The sequence below is a fragment of the Lissotriton helveticus genome, chromosome 7 (genome assembly GCF_964261635.1).
Source record: "Lissotriton helveticus chromosome 7, aLisHel1.1, whole genome shotgun sequence".
NCBI lineage: Eukaryota > Metazoa > Chordata > Amphibia > Caudata > Salamandridae > Lissotriton > Lissotriton helveticus.
This window is the reverse complement of record NC_136068.1, coordinates 423,166,642-423,190,128: the sequence shown is the minus strand read 5'-3', so window position 1 is coordinate 423,190,128 and position 23,487 is coordinate 423,166,642. Positions and strand designations below refer to the sequence as shown.

The 23,487-nt window shown below is 45.5% G+C and overlaps 1 protein-coding gene across 3 annotated transcripts in view; it reads right to left on the bottom strand.

Annotated features, from left to right (window-relative positions):
- RALGAPB (Ral GTPase activating protein non-catalytic subunit beta) overlaps positions 1–23,487 on the bottom strand; it is a 2,268,266-nt gene that overhangs the window by 1,761,801 nt on the left and 482,978 nt on the right. For all 3 annotated transcript variants that reach the window (XM_078652319.1, XM_078652321.1, XM_078652322.1), the window contains one exon: positions 2,616–2,832. In XM_078652319.1, the coding sequence (XP_078508445.1) occupies positions 2,616–2,832 (217 nt within the window). The remainder of the gene's footprint in view (positions 1–2,615; positions 2,833–23,487) is intronic.

Here is a 23,487-nt window from a genome sequence, read left to right as displayed (position 1 = left end):
ATCGCAAGCTGCCGTTGATGTGGGGAAAAGGAGATCAAAAAGTAGCGTTTTGCAGGTCTCTGCTCCTTGTATTTAAAAAAAACTATATGTCCTAGGGTTCTATAGGAAGATGTTGCACAGAAAAAATGTAGCACAGTTACGAAATAGTTATACGTCCTGCATATGTGATGTAGTATAAAACCACATTTTAATTATTTATGTTTTCCCAGTACTTTCACATCCATTGGTGTAGTTCGTAGACTTACTGCTAGCTGCCAGTGTACATGAAAGTGGTGACTTAGTTGCCCTATTTAGAGAAGTTCTTCCGTGTTAAGCTCGTCTACCATTACAATACAAAGCGACTTCCCAGTCTCAATCATTGCGAGTGTTGATAACTTGTATGTTATAAAGCGAAAGCACGCCGCCATGCACGGGTAGGGACAAAAAAAATGTGCGCTCGTGTGCACAAAGATGGCGTCGGGCTGTCCACATGCCCGTGCATTTTTTTGTCCCTATGCGTGCATAGGGACAAAAATGACGATGACGAGAGCAGCCATCTTTGTCTATTTGGACACGCGTGCATTCAGCTGTGGCTGAATCGATTACATGCGCTGCTTTCGCCAAGCGAGACCTAAAAATAGTGGTACCTAAATGATTTCAACGCCTCCTCGTGGGAAGTAAGCGTTATATAAATGCAGTTTGCTTTGTGGAAAGACCAACACGTATGATATTCTTACAGTGCATGCACATCTCCTAAACAGGGACTGAACAAAGTGAAAAGCTGCCTCTCTTAAGTATGTGTGAAGTGCTAATAAGGTGTGAGCCTTGGTTTCCCTTCCGCTTCATTTGCATCTAGGTGTGAGGCTTCTGACTGCTCCTAGCCAAGAGACTCGAACAAAAGGAGGCCCGAAAACCGCTCAAATTCGGCCTTTGTTATGGGCCCAGCAGGAGTCTAAAATAAGAAAGCCCCGTCCCCGTCTGCACGTTGTTGCAGATGGAAAGCAGACAACATGCAGGCATGGCGGAAAGTGTCCCGGTGTTTGAAATTACACCGGGACCAGTTAAGCACATTATTCAACGGGGACCAAATTATTGGCAGGGTGGACGGCGTTCACCCTGTGAAAAAAGTGGGTGGACGCTGTCCACCCGCATGTACCCCCGACTCGTGCCCTGGTAATAGCAGAGTATGGGTATTAGAAAGATTTAGCACGATAAGACAGACTGGATTAACATCTCCCCACTGCTGTATGGACTATCTTTTGCACTAATGATGGAGAGGTGGTTATTTCGACATATTTTGAGGTTGTTCGATCAACTTTAGAGACTATTAGTACCAAAAGACAATCAAAGTTAAGTCATTGTGGGGCTCAATCCACAAGAAAATGAAATCCAATGAGGCACTGGACTTACTGTTGTGAGGGAGTCATGGTTACGATTAACGACAGAACAAATAGAAACTCTTGCTCCTCTATGCTGTAAATTAAAGAATCCAAACTGAATCACCTATGTATTAGCAGACCTTTTGAGTGTTTTGGACAGCAATCTTCGTTCTAAAAGACACGGCTAAGGTTCATGGATACTATCATTTAAGTGGAAATTTGAGTTATCATAACTGTGAGCATTGTTCTTGCAATGATCAAACTTAGTCAAGAACTAGGCTTGCCTCACTGAAGCTATATCGTAACGTAGACATCTAGTCTGTCGTTACCTGGGGTGTATTCTATTACGTCATATGCTTAAAGGCTAAGCTGGAATAATCTTGGTCTAATGAAATCATTATGCAGATAGTTTCTTAATTAAGAGTGATTCATGAGGCAAGCATTGCACAATGTAGAGTGGGAGAACAGAATGAGACCTTGAAATCTATCTGCAGAATAACGTAATTTGAAGTTTTGAGAAGGGAAAATATAGAACTCCCAACTGCCTAGTCACATTAAAACTCAACTAACCTGTTGCTGAAAAAACATTGTCAACAAGCCTCAGACAGTAGCTGCAGTCCAGAAACTATAATAATCTGAGCCAACATGAAAGAAGTTTCATTTTATGTAAAAATGTAATGAAGGACATTGCTAAAATATGTATAGGAGTTGGGCATTCCTCTGCAGTAATGGCTGTACATATATTTTAAACCAGTCTGTAAAGCAGTTATCAGTTTCTTTAAAAGGAGTAAGTGCACCTATGTTGGACATAGGAGGAAAACATCCTTCTGCTGTGAATTTGTAACAGCTTTGTTCTGTAATCAAGCCTGAATGGTCAGTTACCAAAACTGATCAGGAAATTAACTAATACTTGGTTAATATTGGACACCTAAACACAAGAGGTCTCTTGTCCAAAAGATCCCTCAAGCTCTCATCAGAGAACAAGTTACATGAGGTTAAGTAAGCAATATGTTTATTTCCAGGAGATCAAGAAACGACCCATTTCTGATGCAATACAACTATATTACTTGGGTTTTCGGATAATTACAGCCTGTGCCTGCCAGCAAGCCAGTATTCTTAGAATTACTCTGCAAAATGTTTGTGCGATACAACCAACTATATTTAATTTACTTACTTTTGTCAGTTTTTACTGCGGGCAGAAAAAGGTTAAAAAAGACAAACAAAAAAACCCGAAATCTATAGTTAGTTAACATTTACCTGTCGTGCTGTTGTCTCGGTTGATCCCATTATGAAGCTTACAGTGAACTAAAGATGCATCAAGCAACCAGGACCCAAAGAGATTCAAGATGCTGTTTACTTTTGGCCTTGTGGGGGCAGGAAGAGGCCGCGGTTCAGAGCTGGTCTGATTTGGACTGGACAGTGGAGATGTTGAGTTTGTCTGATGCTGGACTCTTGATGCCTGGGCAGTACTAGCCTAGGAACAATCAATGAAATAAAAATACACACGTTAAATGTTCAATCTTTCCAAAAGTAAAATTTGAGACGTTATAAAAAATACAATAAGCACTTCAGAAATTTGCAAGGAGACTGGGTATTGGGAAATTACGTTTTTTTTAAAATAACCTTCTGTTACTCTGGGAGCTTAAAGCCATAATTATACAATCCATGTCAATTCATAACTGAAAGAAAGTGACTTATTCGTTGGGATGTATTATAGTCCACCACAACTAATAAAGTCAACCTGTTAGGTCCAGTTACAGGCTTCAATAATTTAAACCTGAGCTGAACCTCTGGTAGATATGGTGCAGGCAGGCTTAACTTGAAGAAAACATGTAAAGCATTTAAAAGTACCAAAACTGTTAAAAAGTCGAAAACACAACACAATAAAAATGGCACTACAATTTATAAAATGATAAAGCTCCCAATGTAAGCCAATGGATGTAGTAGACCAGGACCAAGTTACAATTTCAGTCCGAATGCGTAGGAGCAGGAGTTGGATACTCAAAGTGGGTTGGGCCCAGTTAAATTCTAGAAGTTAAAAGGTTGAAAAAGTTGAAAACATTTTTAAGACCCACTTCAAAAAGACACTGTCACTTTTCTAAAGGAAAACTGTGAAATTTCCTCTAAGATACTACGCAGAACAGAACCATCACTTTCTGAGAAGAAAAACCCTCCCTGCGTAGGTCACCAGTGAAACTGTAGCCGCCGCCATGGAACCGAAGGCCGGATACCTGAAGCTGCTGGGTTTTGTTAAAGCTCTTAAGCTTTTCGTGAATTCTTCTGAAATGTTTTCTGGTCCTAACACAGAATGTAACTTAGTTGTTTTTTCTGAGGTGCAGGATCTTTGAACACAATGAATCTAAAATGCAAACAGATGCTGCGGAACTGCTGGTTGGACACTTTTTTCAGACGGTCTGGCTGAAGATTGGCAGCTCTGGAGGTAAAGTTTTTTTAATAGTTTCCCAAACATTTTTCCATTGTCTACCTGTAGGAGAGTAGGGTCTGCTTCCTATGGTCACCCCCACTTTTTGCTGTGATTTTCTGGTTTTTCGACTTTAGTGTGGCTGTGGGCCTGCTAATTAGACCCACAGCCAAGCTGTTCTCTCTCTAAATTGATACCATGTACTTTAGGTACATACCAGATTTGGTATTGGGTCACCTTTGTGAGCCCCTGTATAGTGTACCATAGGTACCCAGGGCATAGGTGCATCCAAGGCCTACCAGGGGCTGCAGCATGTATTATGCCACCCCTGGCTGGCCCTCCAAACTGACACCACAGGCTGATCACTCAGCTTGGGTAAGGTGGTGTAATCACCCCTTACTTAAATACATTATACCTATATCTACCTTATATATAGACACATATGCACCTATAAGTCACTCCTATGGTAGGCCTCGACAATCCTGGAGGCAGAGTGCTTGGTTTTATGTGAGAGGGTGCCCTAGCATGAGCTGAGCCCCTCTGCAGCTTTCGGAACCATCTCCTTATAGCTGTTCTATGATATAGCCATACCATATACTCTTAAGTGCATTATAATGCTTTAAGAACATTATAGCGCTTAGATACCCCTGGGTGATAATGCGCTCTATAAGTCTATATTAACATAACATAACATAACATAATCCTTGCGGTTAATGCTAACTTTGGTTTGGCTTTATCAAAACATGTCGTGTAAGGTGTCAAACACTTTGGAATACTACCCCCCGCCGCCAATTCTGGCGACGGGGGTAGCATTCCACCCTTCTAGAGGGAAAAGACATGTATGTTACTGCTTTACCCGCTTAAAGTTAAACAGAGCCCCAGCATCACATAATGGATGCTGCTGCCACATACACAAGACTGACCTCCTGCTGCTGGACGAAACTCCGGCAGGGGGGGCCTGGACAATAGGTTTCCTGTCCAGGGAGGTGCCAGCACCCCCCCAGACAGGCAGATGTGAATTGGGACAGGGAGGGCTGAATCAGCAGAAGCTTTTTGAGACACTGCTTGGGGCACACAAGGTGCTCCAAGCATAGCCCGGTTCAAACCAGTTGCTGGGGCACTCCAGCCCTGCTCTGGCGCGAAACTGGACAAAGGGAAAGGGGTGTAACCACCCCCTTCTCAGGTCCACCCATCGGAGGGACCTAGGCAGGTAATCCAGCCCCTTAGCTTAGTATAAGCATAGGAGCGGTGTCCCCAGGACTTTAGATTATCCTGGAAAGAAACTTTGATACAGAACTCTTGGACCTTCGAAATTCTATTCTGACTAGAAGACGGAAGACATCTCCCTTGTGGTGAAGGAGTGACCACCCTGTGCAAACAGGCACCACCAGTAATTTGCCGGTCTGCTTTGTCGACGCTCCCGCCGGAACCCGAAGACTCAGCGACACAGGAACTGGACTCTCAGACTTCTCTAACTCCCGCCCACATCCACAGCAACAAGTATATATAGTAGATGGGGTCATGCCCAAATTACCCTCGTATACCTGAGCATAAACATCAACGATGTAGAATCAAAGAAATAAAAGGTAAGGAGGGATCAATCAAAAATATCTATTTTCATCCAGAGTACAATTAATTACCCGGCTGTTCTCTTATTCTAATTAAAGACAAATTAATTTCTGCTATTCTAGCTCGTGTACGTTACAAGTGACGGGAAAGGAAACACAGTATAATCACAACAAACTAATACATATACAATTTACATATATACACAATATACACTTCATTACAAAAACAATTAAATCACACTCCTATATATGATACACTACATATATACAATATATACAACATATAAAACAAATGTCCAACATATACACATATCAAAAAACCAGTAGATCAATAATAGGTTCCCCTACTGAGAACAAAACAGACCGTGTGTACACTCCTGAATCAGAGCAATACACTACAAGGTAGTCTCTATTGCGCCTGAGGCATAACACCTCCGAAATAATGCAAAAGGCGCTTTACTTTCTTCACACAACTCCACTTGATGGGACTCCTTTAGAAATGTCAACGCTGGCGCGGTCTCGTTTCAGCCAGAGATTCCTTTTGGCATCATCAGGACATGGGATTCAATATTTCTACAATGACAATTATACATAATGTATTCTGTACCATATCAAATGACCAAATGTAAACAAAAACAATCAACAATTAAATAAACTCGCCCTTGAGTGACTGTGCAGTGCCTGAGGGAGTTACATGCTGTGCTCTGTGAACCACACAGAAGAAACACACGTGAGAGTGCCCCAAAGATTATAACGAACAAAAAGGAGAGACACAAACGAAAAGAAACCCATACATGGCTACATAACTGAAGACACCTCACCGACACCTCACCGATTTGAACCTTGCTCTCCAGGTGTCAAAGAAACAAGCCATAGACACACACTGAGATACCCAGCAGCCAGTGAGACAATGGCACCCCCTTCAACAACTCAAACTACTCATACCTGAGCGGGTTATTAACTCTCTTAACGAAACACATGGCTGGCAGGGACCGGACCCACTGCCGCCTCGCCAACAATGGCCCTTAGACCCTAATACAAGAAGGAAGACAACAATATACATATATTTCAAATCATATGGGGGCAAAGCAGGGAAACTCTAAGTACTAACAACATATTAAATGCAGGGAAGACAGCTAGATCCTACCTTCAGAAGCTGCATTCCACTCTAAACGATGAACAAATAGCGTCACCAGTCCACTTAGTTTTTCAAGTGGTGAATTAAACCAGGCACTGAATACCTAATGGACCAAAAGGAAACGAGAGAGAAAAGACTATTTACAATGACTCTCTTCTCGTGTTTCAACAAAGCGCAGCGCGTCGTACACACTTCCAACGAAACAACTTGACTACCGCAAATGAAGCGCCTCCCCAGTGAATTACCTGCAATTACGCGGTCCCGTCACTTACAATAAACTGCCAACGACTTCAAGCAGCCAGTTTTCAAACAGCGAGTGTACGAGTCCCTTCAACCCCTGTTTTCAACACGTACACGCGCTTACGTCATATTCAGTCTACACTGCCATAGAAAACGGACTCCCACAGGAGGCTTCGTCTATTGGTACACATTCCCGGCCTGCCACTGTTTACAAGACGTCCACTCGCTCACATCATTTTCCATCTACCATCATCATAGAAATAGGACGCTCTGGAAAGACTTTGTCTAATCCTACATTTACCGGCCATCCATGGTCCGGGAAAAACATAAAATCTCTACACGATGTCCATGCGGGCAAAGTTTGCTCAAAAATGTAGCACGAATCAAAACAAAGCAAAGAACAAACTACAATTAATAGATAAAGAAAGAAAGCACAGGTATTAACTACATAAATAATCGAGGCACACAAATCACTTTACAAATCAAACAGAAGTACAAAAGTTTACATGCACTCCACCATCATGTGGTAACCCTTTTGCACAATATCCATATCCACAACAGCAACGAGGTCATTATAATACAGCTCGCTGCCATCAACACCAATACGTGGTAATCAAGTCAAAAACCAGGGAGACCACATGTGGGGCAACAACACCCATCATACACTGCACGTTCGCCTACAAGCGTGCACATTAATAGAATAGGATTTATTTTTTTAAAGGATATATAGAGTAGCTAAAGGGACAATAACAAGACTCAGCAAAGGAAGGGGACAACAAAGGAGCCCCAATCGCCCTTAGGTAATCTACTACCAGCATTATTAGCAACAAAGTGTACAGCATTACAGCAAGCATGTAGAGCAATTAGATTGGTAAAAAACTGAAAAGCAAACTAAAAAGTACTGAACAGATATATATACCCCTCTGCATATATAATGCATATACACTGTTTAGACAACACCGGTCAATTACAAGGAAACACACAGTTTTGCAGTAAACCCCCTACCTTAGGTCAAATGCTCAAACCTTATACATCAAAGCTTTTTAAATCAGTGCCCATATTTCATCTCTATCCTTCAAGCCTTCTGTCGCGGTCTGGTATTTTTCTATTGAACGTCCTTTTGTGCGGTTTAATCTGGTTTCCAATTCTTTCTTGTTTTTGGCTTTAATCACTACCAACACCGACCAGGTTAAATCGTCTTCACTGTGTCAACATTCACTATAATGTAGAACTGAAGGTGCTCCTGACATCCTACACCTAATGCGTGACTTGTGTTGACCAATACGCATTTTAACAGCTTGCGTGGTTTGGCCAATATATGCCAGCCCACAGGGGCACAACATTACCACAGAAACCAAATTCTTGGTGTTGCAGTTCGAAAACGATCGTATCATATGTGTCTTGTTATTGATCACAATGGTTTTAGTGTCTGATGTGCTGTCATACACCATGCAGTTGGTACATCTGAAGTGTCCCACCACTGCCGCCAGACCCAACAGACTCCTAGTATCCTTTTTAGCTACAGCAGAGTCCCTACTGGCTCGAACAAGGTGTTGTCTAAGGTTCCTCCCTTTTCTAAAGGCAAACAAAGGCTTGGGGATATCAAAGTGTTCAATCAGTCTCCGAGAAGCCCCAGACCCGAGCGCCATTTGCACCGAAGCTCAGCCCCCCACGAGTGCCGCGTGGGGCCCGCTCTTGCATTTCAGCTCGACACGTCTTCCCGGTTCCTTGCCCGTTGGCTAGTGAGCCCCCTGAAGACTTTTCTTTCAAACTAAACTGCTTTCCTGGCTGCTCCAGGCTTGCTCTAGCTGCCCTTCAAAGGAGAAGCGCCACAGACCTTGCTGGTCTGCAACAGAGCCAATCTCGACATCCTGCGTGGGTTGCCGTTGCCAAGGCTTGTTGGGTCGAATCGACACCGCAGTCAACTAGATCCATCGTGGGACAGCTCTAATCCAGCGCCTGGTCATCGTCAATGCCTCCTGGACCTCGTGGCTGAAGAGACAAGCTCACCTTCTTCACCTTCAAGCACGCAACATCGCCTGGTTCCTTCCTGGTCACTAGCTAGTGACCCAGACTCTGTCCCCTCTGCTTTCAGGTTCTTCACATCGCCGATCCACCCTTGGATCCACCCGGTCACTTTTCCTCTGGTCGCATGCAGCATTTATTTTTTTTTTGCAGAGTTTTATATAGCGCGAACTAGACCCGAACCGAATCAGGTATCAGAGCGCTTTACATATTTTTCCAGTTACGTTACATTTTTACGTTTTCCAGTTACTTTCATTTTAGGCACGGGGAGATTAAGTGATTTGCCCAGAATCACAGGAGGTTTTGGCGTCGTTACCGAGACTCGAACCCAGTTCCTCCAGGTCCGAGGGCGAGTGCCCTAGCCGTTAGGCCAACTCCTCTCCCCAGCGCCCTAGCCGTTAGGCCAACTCCTCTCCTCTTTGCAGATCTCCATAGAAAACGGCATCGAAACCAGGCGCCAAAAGGCACCTATGCACCCGGCTTCCCTGGGTGAGGTAATACGAGTACTCCGGTGATCCCGTGGGTCTTGACTTTCAAAGTGTCCTAGTCTAAGGGGGTTTTATCGTAGTCCATCCAGAAGTGTCCTTAAACAGTAACTTTGTAACTTCTTCGTTTCCCATTATAAGTCAATGGTAACTCGTGACTGTGTTTAGACACTGCACGCGTCTCCCGTGGGCCTCCTACTTCCTAACCTTTGGTTGTTTAGTGTAGTCCCAGCGATTCTACAGGCCCTAGGCCTACTGTCCAAGTCTCACGTGGTTCTTATACCACTTCTTTAGTATATGGTTTGTGAGGCCCCTGGGGCATAACTGTATTTGTGCCAATTATCGTATGCTAATTGATTAACTTGTGATGTACTTGTACCTCTGACCTCATAAAGAGTGCAGAGGGGTTGTGTTTAGAATAAATACATATATATTTGATATATACCTTGTGTGGTGTCCTTTCATTTTGGTATTCATGGGAATATATTTGGTAGAACAGCTTGCTTCACATGCTCTCTGAAGTCTTAACCTAAGACTGCTGGTCCATGCTACCACTAGGATAGCTTGTCTAGAAGGTTGACTTTACAACCACCATCAATAAGAGTTGATTAGACTGGTGCAAGGTGCCCACTAGAATAGTAGACATCATATGCCAGGCTAACTTCTCACACTACCCATCCACAGGAGTACACTTCTATGACTCCCACAGGACCTCAGGTGAGGGACAAACTCTCAGGATGTCCAGCAGAGGCCAAACGCAGGACCCAGTCCAAGTCCAGTTGCTACATATCAGCTGGGCACTCTAGGGAAAAAGCCTCTTGCAGCTTGTTGTGTCCCTGTAGCTGCAGGAGAGGTCAGTCAAATGACCCTTGGAGTCCACTTCCTTGCCCTAGGTACATGTGGGAGCAGATCTAGCCCTTCAGATTCCATCACAGGTCTCAAACAGTAGGGATAGTCCTCTTTTTCTTCTTCTACAGGTCCCAAGGGTGGCACATTTATGGTTAGCATTAGCTAGTAGGTGGGGGTTACTCCTGGGCACTCCTGAACCAATTGGGTAAAAGATCCCTGGAGCGACTCTACCCACTTTTTTAGTAATTCTTGCTCGCCTTACTACAAACAGGCCAAAAATGCCATGTGGAAGGACAATGTCAAGATAGTCAAAGTCTTCGGCCATATTAAACTTGGGCTCGGAGAACAGATGATGTGTATGGGAGGGTATTATGGAAATAACCAGTGTCCAACCACATCTAATACTACAATCCAAGTTGAAGCAGGCCCTGGATCCACCACAAAACAGGAGACAAGATTCTGGTAGGACAACGGCTGGGTTTTTCACTCACAAGACGAAGTACACAAGATTTGCGTTCTGGTGCTTTTTGATAGCTTTTAAGAAAGCAGAAATTAATTTTACCTGTGCCTTGGACAGACATGTCAGGAAGAACTGGCCACCGGTGTGCCAACAAAAGGGGCAGAAGCTTCCACCCTGAAGGTCCAGTTGACTGCAGAGGAATCATCCCTGTGCCTTCAGGTCAACCTGTCAGTGAATGTGGTCCATTGTCTAGCTCCTGGGAGGAATTTCACACCTCTTTAAGGTCAAGCACTTGTACATTAGCTTTCCAGAAGCTGTTGGTCATCAGGCTCCAGGAGTTTTAGGCAGGGAAAAGGAAACGTTCTAATAGTTAATTTTACTAAATAGTTATTCAAAATCTAACTTCCATTGAAGTGGACTTTTAATAGATATGAAAAAAAGGAAAAGTGGTTGAATTATTTTCCTAGCTGTTTCCAAACTCGAGATAGCAGAATGCATATTTTAATCTGTATTCTAGTTATCCTCATGGGCAGCCAGAGCCTTCCACACTAAAAATAGCTTTTGTGGGTTTGTCATTGCAGTCCCATGTTGAAATACCAAGCACCTTACCTCGTTGACTAAAAGGCTTACATAGGGGTGACCTATTGATATTTAAATGGAATGTTTCTCCCCGGTTCAAAAGGGTTATTTGGACAGGTCTGTCTGAAAGTCTTAACTGCAGCAGTCACACTACAGTGGTATGGCTGAAGCCATGTTTTCCTGCAAATCAATCAATCAGGATTTGTGAAGCACGGCTAATCACCCGTGAGGGTATCCAGGCGCTCAGAGCACTGCTGCAGAAAAGGATTAATTGAATAGCTAGGTCTTTAGTTCGTTCCAGAGGGTGAGGTAAGGAGGTGAAGTGGAGGTTGTTCCAGGACTTTGCAGTGAGGTAGGAGAAGGAGCGACCTCCACCGCTGCTGCAGCAAATGGTTGCGGCGTGAGCGAGGAAGAGGGATGCATAGCACAGGTGTCTAGAGGGACGGTAAAAGTTCAGGCAGTGGCTGATGTATGCTGGCCCTAGGTTGTGTAGGGCTTTGAAGGTGTGGCTCCAAATCTTGAACTAGTACCCCAATGTGCAGAGTCTAAAATCCAGAAATAAAACTTAGCAAAAAATGGGGGTGACCAAGCAATAAAGGGCACTATCTAACAGTAACAAAACATACACTCAACTAATTTATGAAACAACAAACATGCAAGGTAACAAAACTGGTAACAAAACATCTTAACTTTTTTAGATAATAAACTTAATATAGATAAAAACAAATTATAAACAAGAAAAAAACTACACCCATATATTAATCTATCAGTTAAGTATTGAAAAGAAACTTCACAGCCTATATCAGATTTTTGTGAAAACATTTCTTTGGTCCCTTAGATTTAAGAAGATGCTAATTATTTACCTTTGTATCAAATTTCCTATTTACCTCTGTCTGACCAATGTTTTATATCCCTCCATTTACCAGTTTATCATGGATGTTTTTCCAACATTAGCTAATACAGTCCTCTGCTTAAACTGGATGTGCAAACGGTATGAATGACTGTGATGTGGCGGGTGAGTTGCTTCAGGCAAAGCTGCGAAATAATGGAGGTGTTGGAGACTCGGAGCTACTAGTGGCAATCCCGGTTACAGAGGGCTTTGGATTTTGGAATTACAGCCCAGAGAAATACTCTGTAAGCTTCTCCATCAAGGTATTCTTCCCTTTCATGGGTTAACTGTCTCACACTGCTTTGTATTTAAAACGAGATCTCTGCTCTTGTTAATGGCAAACACGCTGTAAATTTGTTAATCAAATTGGATGAGTTCAATCCTATTGTTCTGTTATACTCAATTAGAGTACATCTAATCTTAACTATTTAATTAAGTCGTACAAATGGTTTTATTTATTAAATCTAGTGATATAAATCCCCAGCACTAATAGTCATCACTTCTTGCTAGAGACTGAACTCTCTTGGAACATACAAATAGCCATCCATTAGACTATAGAAATCATAAACCAGGATTATATTGGTCACCATAATCTTTGACAATCATAGATAGTCCTATACATGATTGATAACAATTTCTAATTAAGTAACTCTTCGCCATTTTCTAGAAAGGTATGAGTTTTTAATTAAAAAAAGCTTGCTAGAAAGTAGTGGCATAGTTTTTCAGAATCCCATCCTAAAGGCTCTGTAGCTGTTAGCTTGAGAGAGGACGTAAACTGAAATGGCAAGCTGTACAAGCTAATACATTTACATTTTGTTAAAAAAAAGTCTAACATACAAAAGAAGTTACAATTTCGGAGTGCTTTCAGAAATTCCACTATGGTTCAGAGATGATGCAAGGAAAACAAAAGATTGTCCTTGCCAATATTTTCATTAAAAATCTAAATCCACATACAATTAAGCATCTCAATGAAAACAATGACAGTTATTATCAGTGTCAGGACAACCAACTTCTGAGCACACCTGGGTGGAATTCAGCAACAAACTTGATTTCAGTTTACGTTTCCTGATCCATACACTCTTCTGTCTATTAGGAATTATACCAATTCTAAAAACTCTAAAGCACAAGGCCCAGACAAAAACCCTGCAATACTATTTAAGTAGCAACTATTTTTCTCCTTATTCTAATATTGTTACTTAACCAGCACCGTTCCTAATTTGGCTCTATATTACTTACTGTCAGAAAAATTGGTCCAAATGAGAATTACTACCAAATTGCCTTACTAAATGTGGCGGGGAAAAATATTCGGCAAACGTGTCCTTGAACATCTTCAAATCTGGGTAGAAGGCAATAATATTTAGCAAAAATAGTCAGGTTTTGAAAAAGTTATTCTTCCTGTCTCAACAATATCATGCTGTTAAACATGATTTTAGATAAGGAAAATGTTACTTACCCTGCAAGCATCTGTTTGTGGCATGTAGGGCTGTACATTCACATGCTGTACATCACCCTGCCATCTAGTGTTGGCCAGTATGTGTGCAAGTTGTTTTTCTTCAAAGAAGTGTTTTGAGTCACAGGTAGTGTGATTCCTCCTTTTGGCGATAATGCGAATGGACATCAACTCCATTGTTAGATTTTCTTCCTGCAAGTCAGGTGAGGATGGAATGTGAAGCAAAGTGACATATAAAGAGATGTCCATGCATAAGAGTAAAAGAGATAAAAGACACTGCAACGGCCATAGGCGTCCAGAGAGGAGGGTGGGTGCATGTGAATATACAGCACCACATGCCCCGAACAGCTGCGTACAGGTTATGTAACATTTTCAGTTTGAGGCATGTGTAGATACACATGCTAGCGTGGACTGTAAAGCAAACCTCCCAAAAAGCGTTGACTAGCCTGTGGGTGTTGCAGCAGATTGAAAGAGTGTACAAAGAACTGCATGGCCAACATTAGCTTGTTGCCGGGCTGGGACATTCGCACAGTAATGTTTTGTGGAAATATGTGGTGTGGACCAGGTAGCTGCTTGCATATTCAGGAACTACGTGCCCCAGGAAGGCCATAGGTGCACATTTCTTGTGAGTAGGGTGTGCTCTTTGAAGAGTGGGTTTGGGTCCTTTTAACTTTAGCAAAGCAGGTCTGGATGCATTTAACAATCCATCTGGCAATCCCCAATTCAGATAGCGCTTCCCTTTGTGGGGTTCAGACACACCAACAAAAAGTTGTTGTGTGTTTTTGAATGGTCTGCTTCTATCAATGTAGTACATTTTACATAGAAAGTATGGAGATCCTGTTCAGCAACTGAATCAGGTTGTGAGAAAAAAGAATTTGGGGTTGGTGTGGAGGACAACCCTTTGCCTATCAACTTGAAAGAAAGAGTTTTATAGGGTTAATACCGGACACTCACTGACATGCCTGAGGGAGGGAACAGATACTAGAAGTGCCACCTTCCAAGAGAGGATCTGAAAGAGGCAGGTGTGGAGGGGCTCAAACAGAGGACCCATGAGACGAGTGACTGAAATGTGAGATTCCATGATGGTGCCGGAGGAACCCTTTTAAGACCCTCCATGAAAGCTTTCTTAACAGGTATCCTGAAGAGAGAGCTGTGTTGTCTATTCTGAAGGTAGGCAGCCACAGTAGCTAGATGTAATTGTATGGAGTTAAAGGCTAGCCCAGAAAGCTGCAAGTGAAGTAAGTAAAGGACAATGTCTTGTATTGTGGCTTTCAATAGATCAATTTCTTGAGTGACAGCAGCAGACAAAATCTCTTCCACTTGGCCGCATATCAGGCACAGGTGGTAGGTCTGCGTGCCTCCTTAAGAATGCTCATGAATTCAGGTGGAAGATTAAGGAACCGAAATTCTATGACCTCAGGAGCCACATCGCAAGGATGAAGAACTTGGGATCCAGTTGCCCGATTTCTCCATGGTTCCGCTTGAGAAGGTCCAGCTTGTTGGAGAGCATTTCTTGCGGAACCGTTAGAGTTTGAGCAGTCATGAACCAGGGCTGGGGGGCCTATGCGAGTGCCACTAGGATGAGCATGAGGGGCGTCTGCTGAATCCTCCAAATGACAAATGGAAGAAGAGAGGAGGAAAAACATAGGCAAATATACATGAGCAGTTCATCTACTGTGCATTGCCTATAGACTGTGGAAACCTGGAGGTCAGGTTTGGGCATCTGGAGGTTTCTGCTGTTACGAACAGGGAGTGGGAACCCCCATTTGTGAAAGTAACGGAGGAGTACTTGTGAGGTGGCGTTCCCACTCGTGGACTTGTTACCACTTCCTGCTGAGGATGTCAGCAAAATTGTTGTCTAACCCCAGAAGGTAACAAATTAATTTTGTGACAGAAAGCCAAAAGCCAAATGCTCCTGGATAGCTGAGACAGCCATGGAGCGCCTTCCCCCCTCCCCCTTGTTCTGAAGGTCATACATGGATGTCATATTGTCCATCCAGACAAGAACAACCTTGCTCATCAGTTGAAGGAGGGAAAGCCTTCAGCGCTAGGTAAACAGCTAGAGGGTTCCAGGAGTAGATGTGGAGGTCCTGGTACTTGGTTTCTCACTGACCCTGTACAGTCAGATCCTGTAAGTGTAAGCTTCACCTCATAAGAGAGGCGTCCATTGTAACAATCCTTCACGACCTAGGTCGAGGAAAGTCCACCCCTGCAAAGGGTTGCTGGTGCTCCACCACTGTAGAGAGCGACGAGTGTGGCGGCCAATGAACACTAGATGATCCCAAATGACCCTCCTCTAGAGACCACTGTTGTGCTAAACATTCTTGCAACATAGGCATGTGAAACTTGGCATGAGGTACTATGGCAATGCAGGAAGCCATCATGCCTAGGAGCCGCATGACTGCTCTGAATGAGTTGGTGATTTGATTGAAACAAGGGGAGCAGTGAATGAAAGGACTGGATCCTGGAAGGATTTGGATAAGCTATACCTTCCTCCGAGATGAAATAGCCCCTAAATAGGGCTGGATCAGGACAGGTTGGAGGTGGGCTTATGTGGTGTTGATTGTGAACCCCAAGCGATGAAGTAGGTCTATTGTGACCTATGTGTGTTTGCAGCACTGCTGGGGGGTAGCACTTTTGATAGGCCAATCGTCCAGATATGGGAAAACATGGACATCCGGTCTGTGCAGGTGTGCAGCCATCACAGCAAGGCACTTAGTGAACACCTGAGGCACAGTAGTGACCCCAAAGGGAACACTTTGAACAAGTAATCCCGTCTACCAACCACAAATCTGAAATGCCGGTGACACGACTGATGTATTGGTATGTGGAAATATGCATCCTTTTGTTCAAGCACAGCCGTAATGTCGCCTCACTAAAGAAGCGGAATGACATCCTGAAAGAACACCATGTGAGAATGCTCTGACAGGATGTACTCATTTAGGGGCCTGAGGTCCAGGAAAGGCCTGAAGGACCCATCATTTTGGGGTATTAGGAAGTACAGTGAGTACACTCCCTTGCTTTGCTGATGACTGGGAATGGGCTCTATAGGCCCTCTGAGGAAGAGGGCTTTGACTTTCTCCTTGAGAAGCTTTTGATGTTCCAGGTGAGAGTATGTGTTTGCAAGGTGGAATGGTAGGAGGCATGGAAGTGAACTGCAGACAATAAACATATTGGTTATTTCCAACACCCACAGGTCCGAGGCGGCTGTTTGCCATGTGAGAAAGTAGCTTTGTAGTTGCTGTGTAGTTGGGGGGACGAAAAGGCAAGTCAGGGTTTGGTGGTTGGTTTAGCTCCTTTTTGGGGAGCTACCCTTCCCTCTGGAATTGTTGCCCCTATCTTTATCTTCTCTAAAGGTTGGTCCATTTGGGGATCAAAGAGGTGCTCACCATCAAAGGGCATGTCCAACAGGTTCTGCTGAACTTCTGGCTTGAAGCCAGAGATTATGAGCCATGCGTACCTGCGCCGCAGACTATTAGGATTTATCCCTCTGACAGTTGCGTTGGCTGCCTCAGGGGCAAAGCAAACAGAAGTGTTGGATATCAGCTTGTCCTCGGAAACAATCTGCTGACCCCTTTTCCTATGCTCTTCTGGTAGGTATTGGAGGAGCTCCTTCATTTCATCCCAGTAGGCACGATCGTATCTTGCAACAAGGTTGACAGAATTAGCCTTACACTAGTGGGTGGCCGATAGCGAGGCCACCATATTCCCTGCCGTATTTATGCATTGGATTTCCTTTTCTGGTGGCAAGGCATCCCAGCTGGCTCGCTTACAGACAGTAGTGATTACCAGAGTGTCAGGTGGGAGACGATTGCAAATATAGATGGGGTCAGAAGGGAAGGGTTTATATTTTTGAATCCACCCCAGGTGTTATAACATTAGCAAGGGCAGGGTCTTTAAAAATGTCAGGGGTGTGACGAAAGATGCCCTTGAGCATAGGAAGGTACTGATTGAAGAGGAAGTCCTCCTGTAAGAGTTCAGTGTAAAGTTCCACTTTATTAAAGGAGGCGGCCCTAGCATTGAGTTCCTGAAAAGATGTGGACTTATCCGGAGGGAAAAGGCAGGCAGGGCAAAGGTCTGGGTTTGTGTCCCCTAGAGGATCTACATCATAGGAGATGCATGGGTTACCCTGCAGAAGAGTGCCAAATATTTCACACCCCTACGCACACCCATATCAGAGTGTGAAGACCACTGAAAAGAGGGGTCAAGAGGGCCCCCTGGAGAAGTAGGCAGAGTGGTTGAAGGCTGAGGAATAGGGAGAGGTGATGGTGGTGCATGGGGTAAGGGGCTGGCAGCCTTATCCGCTTTCTTGCATTATTTTTGCTGGAATCAGAACGTTCAAGGCCTCTTTAAAGGACAGCTGACGTTTGAAGGGTGGTGCAGTAGGGCCCGAAGGGCAGGCAAGGATATGGGCCATGTAGGGTGAATAACCTGATGTTTCTGCCTTGAATCAAGCTGCTCCTGCAGTTTACGGAGAATCGGCTCGACTATGCCAGTGTCGGACCTGCTTCTCAACGCCGAAATCTTCGACTTCAAGGGAGCCTTTGGTTTCAGCACTGAGGTTCCAGATGGGGCTGAGGGTGATGTGGCCAGTGCTGAGGGTCATCTTAGTGCCAGTGTCAGGGTAGCCGGCGCCGAAGTGGTTGGTCTTGAACGCTTCTTCAGTGCAAACAGGTTTGTCAATGCGGACCATGGCCCGAAGGCAGTGGTAGCCCAAAAGCCAGTCTATGGTGCTCCAGAGTGGCTGAGTGCATTTGGGCTAAATGCTGCTCAGGGTGAGGGCAGTGTCGAGGAAGAGGGGGTGCCATATTCACACACTGCTGTTTTGGCAAAGGATGTAGATCTCTAGGTCAATGCTAGGACTTTCTAGAGGGGAGATAGCCTCATCTGCAGCTGATGGTTGTGGGGTTTGTTCCGCCTCAATGTCCTCAAGATTGAAGAGATCTGTGGTGTTGTCTCTGCCACTAAGCAACATCTCGAGTCAACAAATTCAATGGTCATGAAGTGTCTTTTTGGAGAGGAAAGTGTTGCAGGCAGCCTTGTTGTGTTCAGGCAACAATATAATTACAAAAAGGGGGTGGTGATGGACAGAGTATCTGAGTTAATCAGAACCCTCCTACCCAGTCAACAGATCAGGGCTTGATCCATCACCGTTTTTTAGCTCACTGCACCATCCCAGTTCAGAACCTGGCTATATGCAAATTAGTCTGTCCCTGGCCCAGTGCATCATGGGAACAGGGCAGACCAAACTACCAAGCCAATTCTTCACTGGAAAGGAAACAAGCTTCCGGGGACCGGTTTCTGGCATTACAGCCGTCTTCGGCCCGGCTTGCTTGAATCCTGATGGTGCAGTGAGCAAGGGACTCATGTCTGAGCATACCCTTCCACACTTATGGTGGCCAAAATAATTACAAAAAGGGGGGCAACAGGCACAGATTCCAGACCTGATGGAGACTAGTCCTAGGATACTTCACGTGGCAGCAAGATTAATATCAAAATTGTATCCATTCCATCACCAGTGAGGCATGGTATAGAGACGTGGTGGAGAGACAGGAGTTGACTTTGACGGGGGCAAGGCCCAGAACAGGCCGCGGCCGAACTAGACCCCGCTCAAGCGAAGTAATCAAATGAGGACCTGAGACAGAAAGAAAGGGAGTCGCGACCCAAGTACAATACCGACAGAGGTAGGAACTGTGTGAACTGAAAAAAGCACTGCAATGGTATTGACCCAGAGCACAGGAGCACATGTCCGAACCAGACAGCAGATAGAAAACAAACTTACAATTGAGTCGATGACTATGCACATTATTGCCAAGAGGAGTCACACTACCTTGTGACTTGAATAACTTCTTAGAAGAAAGACAACTTGCACACACGGCAGGAGTATGTCCAGCATGTATATCTACAGCCACACATGCCTAGAACATACATTTTTTTTTTTTTTAAATTCTTTATTGTCAGGAATTCAAAAGAAATATTCATACTTTCATTCGTTAGTCGCATTTACATGACAGTAGCATGCGTAAGCAGGAGCAATGAACAAAACATATTATATGTCCTTAACTATCTCGGCCTGCCATGGTCATGTATTAGAGCAGTCAGTAGTAACAAGCCTATTCGGATCGTGACACAATTCCGCTTCTTGCCCAGAGGACATTCCCTGACATTACATATCCGATATATGTATCCGAGACCTACAATGTGTAACATTTGAAAAAACTAAAACATTAAAACCCAACTATGGTCATCATTGAGCAATTGTGTGTGTTCATCCACAGACAGTCCTCTGCAGGTACATTTGTTTAACATTGCGCCTAAGGTAGTGTTGCGGTCCCGCATGGCCCCGGCCTCCCCCATCATTGTACTCGCATACCCTTTTCGGCTAGTCCTCGTCTTCCTCCGAGTCGGAGTCCTCACCCTCCGGCAGGGGCTCACATGGTTCTCCCCTATATTTGTTCCACGGCGTCCATACCTTATTCCACTTGCGGGGGCACGCCCTCATCACATAAACTGCTCTCTCTTTTACCATTAGGAGGTCCATATTCCTTATCCACCCGGCTATCGTTGGCAACTCCGGAGCACCCCACCTCTGTGCAATGTCTCTTTTGGCCACCACCACCGCCAGTGTGACCCATAGTTGTCCATATCTGTCTAGATCTGTAGGGTCCCAAACGTTCAACAGGCACTTACGTGGTTCAGGCAGCACAGACACTTTAATGGCCTGAGAGACTGTGCGCATAATCTGCCTCCATACTTCCCGGATCTGAGGACACTCCCATAACGTATGGAGCAGAGTTCCCTCCTCCCCGCAGCCCCTGAGGCAGTATGGGTGCGTCGCCCTTTGTATTCTGTGAAGTAGTGTACGAGTGTAGTAGGTGCGATGTAAAATCTTGAGCTGCACTAGGCGGAATCTGGCTGAGATGCCCACCTCACGCGGTGAAGCAAGCGCCTCGTTCCACTCCGTATCATCCATCTCACCCAGTTCCCCCACCCACTTCTCTTTGAGTTTCTGTGTGGGGTCTGGCAGGTTGTTAATCAGTTTCCTGTACGTGAGTGAGGTTGCCTTTTGCTCCATAAACTCGGTCAGTAACCTGTCTTCCAGTGGTGACGATTCTGGGAGTGTGGTGTCAGGTGGGATTGAGTGTAGCAGGGCATGTCGTATTTGCACATACCGGTATGTTTCCGTGGGGGCCAGGCCGTATTGTTGTTGGAGCTGCGGGAAAGGAATAACCGTCCCCTTGTCCCAAAGATCCCCCACCACTGAGATTCCTATTGTGTCCCATCGCGCGAACCCCTTACATGTCCGCAAGTTTCCTAGTGCTACAGTGTCCCACAGCGGAGTTGACCTGGTAATCTTTCCCTTCCACCCCAGACGCGACTGTGCTGTGTGCCATAGTGTTGCCGTGTGTAGCGTTGGGCCCAGTAGGGTCTTTACTTGCGAATGGTTGTATAGCACTGAAAGCATGCCTTCAGTCCCCAGTTGTGACCAGTCCGCCTTATACGCGGGGTCCTCCCGTGTGATGTGTAGCCAGTGATTAATTACCTTAAGTTGGGACGCCCAATAATATACTTGGAGATTGGGCAGTGCAATCCCTCCCTCGTACCAGCTCTTTACCAGCTTATCCTGTGCTATTCGCGCTGGGCCATTGTTCCATAGCAAACTGGATACTAACGCAGCTACCTGACGGAAGTATCGCGGGTTTACCACAAAGGGGGAGTTCTCAAGCACATAGAGAAACCTCGGGAGAGCCATCATTTTATAGAGTGCCGCTCGCCCGAGGAGGGTCAGTGGTAGTGTAGCCCAGTATTTGACGTCTGCACGCAAGCGCGCCAGAGGCGGCAACAAGTTCTCGGTATAGAAGTTCGCAGCATCTACAGTAATAATGATTCCTAGGTATTTAAATGAGGCGGTTGTTATCTTTAGGGGGCATTCAGCCTGTAGCACTGGACTTGGGCCCTTGAGTACATAGAGGACGGATTTGGACCAGTTCAGGGTATAACCCGATGCTTTGCCGTGTTCATCGCATAGTGCCAACAGGGCAGGGACCCCCTCATTGGGATTGATCATATAGATCAGCATGTCATCTGCATATAAGGAGACTTTGTCTTCCCACCCTTCCTCCCAAGTGATTCCTCTGAACAGTGGCGTCGCTCTCAGCATGATAGCCAACGGTTCCAGCACTAATGCAAATAGAAGGGGTGACAGCGGGCATCCCTGTCTGGTACCCCGCCCCAGTGGGAAGGTTGGCGATATGTGACCATTCGCAACCACCTGTGCAACCGGCGCTGTGTAAAGCAGCCGCACCCATGCAAGATATTTTGGGCCGAATCCCACTCGGGTCAGGACAGCAAACAGGTACTCCCACTCCACCAGATCAAACGCCATCTTGGCGTCCAGGGATAGTATCACCGCCTGGTCTGTAAGAAGATGCGCCCTCGCCAGCACTCCATGCACCCTTCGTAGGTTCAGCGCTGTACTTCTGTGAGGCATGAAGCCCGATTGATCGGGGTGTATCAGGGTGTGTAGATGCTGGGTCAGGCGACTGGCCAGTAGTTTTGCCAAGATCTTTGCTTCAGTATTCAGCAGAGAAATGGGTCTATACGAGGTGCAGTCAGTCGGTGGTTTGGCTGGTTTGGGAATGGCTATAATTGTGGCCGTGCGTTGATCCAGCGGGAGTATTGCCCTCTCTATACTGTCATTGTACATGTCCAAGAGAGGCTTGGCCAGCACCGAAGCTGTCACCTTATACCATTCCACAGGTATTCCGTTGGGACCCAGTGCCTTGCCGGACCGCAACGCTTGTATCGCTAATTGGATCTCCTCCTCTGTCAGGCCCTTGTCTAGCTCTTGTATTGCCTCAGGAGATAGCACAGGAATAGTGATGTTCCCAAGAGACGCCATGGCCTCCTGCTCCGTGACCACCCGTGTCGGTGTATAGATCCCCTGAAAGTGGTGTGCTAGGGTACGTACTATCCGCTCCGGGTGAGTCTGCAGTTGTCCCTCAGCATCATATATGCGTTGTACCCCCCTGTTACTGCCGCCCCGTTTGTCTAACCACGCCAGCATTTTCCCTGCCTTATCTCCCACATCATATATTCTGTGTGCAGTGTTTGCCAGGTGACCTTTAGTGACCGTGGTGAGGTGTGCTTGGTGCTGCTGCTGTCGTAGTTGCAACGCATGCGCGGTGTTAGGGGTGGGGTCCGACATGTGGGCAATGTTTGCTGTGTGTAGCGCCAATTCCAAATTTGCAAGTTCAGCTCTGGATTCTCTTTTATGCCCTGTGATTGCCGAAATGGAAGCCCCGCGTAGGACCGTTTTGTACGCCTCCCAGAGCACCGACGGTGAGGTGACCGTGCCCACGTTGTCTGTAAAGTAGTGTGTTGTAGTCAGTTTAAGTTTTTTCCTGACATCCGGGATCTGCAGATAATTAGGATATATCGGGTATATTCTAGCACGCTTCTGTTCTTTGGCAGTAAGGTGAAGGGATATTGGGGAGTGGTCAGAAATGCCTCTTGGTAGAATTTCCAGCTTATCTACGGAACCCAATCTCACCCCTAGGAAGAAGAAGAAATCAATGCGTGAAAGGCTGTCGTGAGGGGCGGAGTAGTGCGTGTATTGCGTCGCCGAGGGGTTCAGTTGACGCCACACATCCGTGAGGCCCAGGGCAGTCAGGAAACCTGGAAGCGCTGCATTCCCTCTCAGTCGATCTCGTATGGGAAAGGTGTCTAGCAAGGGATCTGTGATAGCATTAATGTCCCCCCCAATGATCATATCACCCTCTGGGAGGTCAAGGAGAAACTGCCCAAGTGCCGGCAGCGCTGTAGAGTGGAGCGCCGGGGGGATGTATACCGATACCACATTGAGGGTCCTCCCCTCCCATTGACCAGAGAGCGCCGCAAAACGCCCTTGATCGTCCGTCCTGCGGCTATCAACCATAAAGGAGGAGTTATTCTTAAGGAGTATTCCAGTGCCTCTGGAGCCCGTAGTAAATTCAGCGTGTACTGCCATAGTGTAGCCACGCCT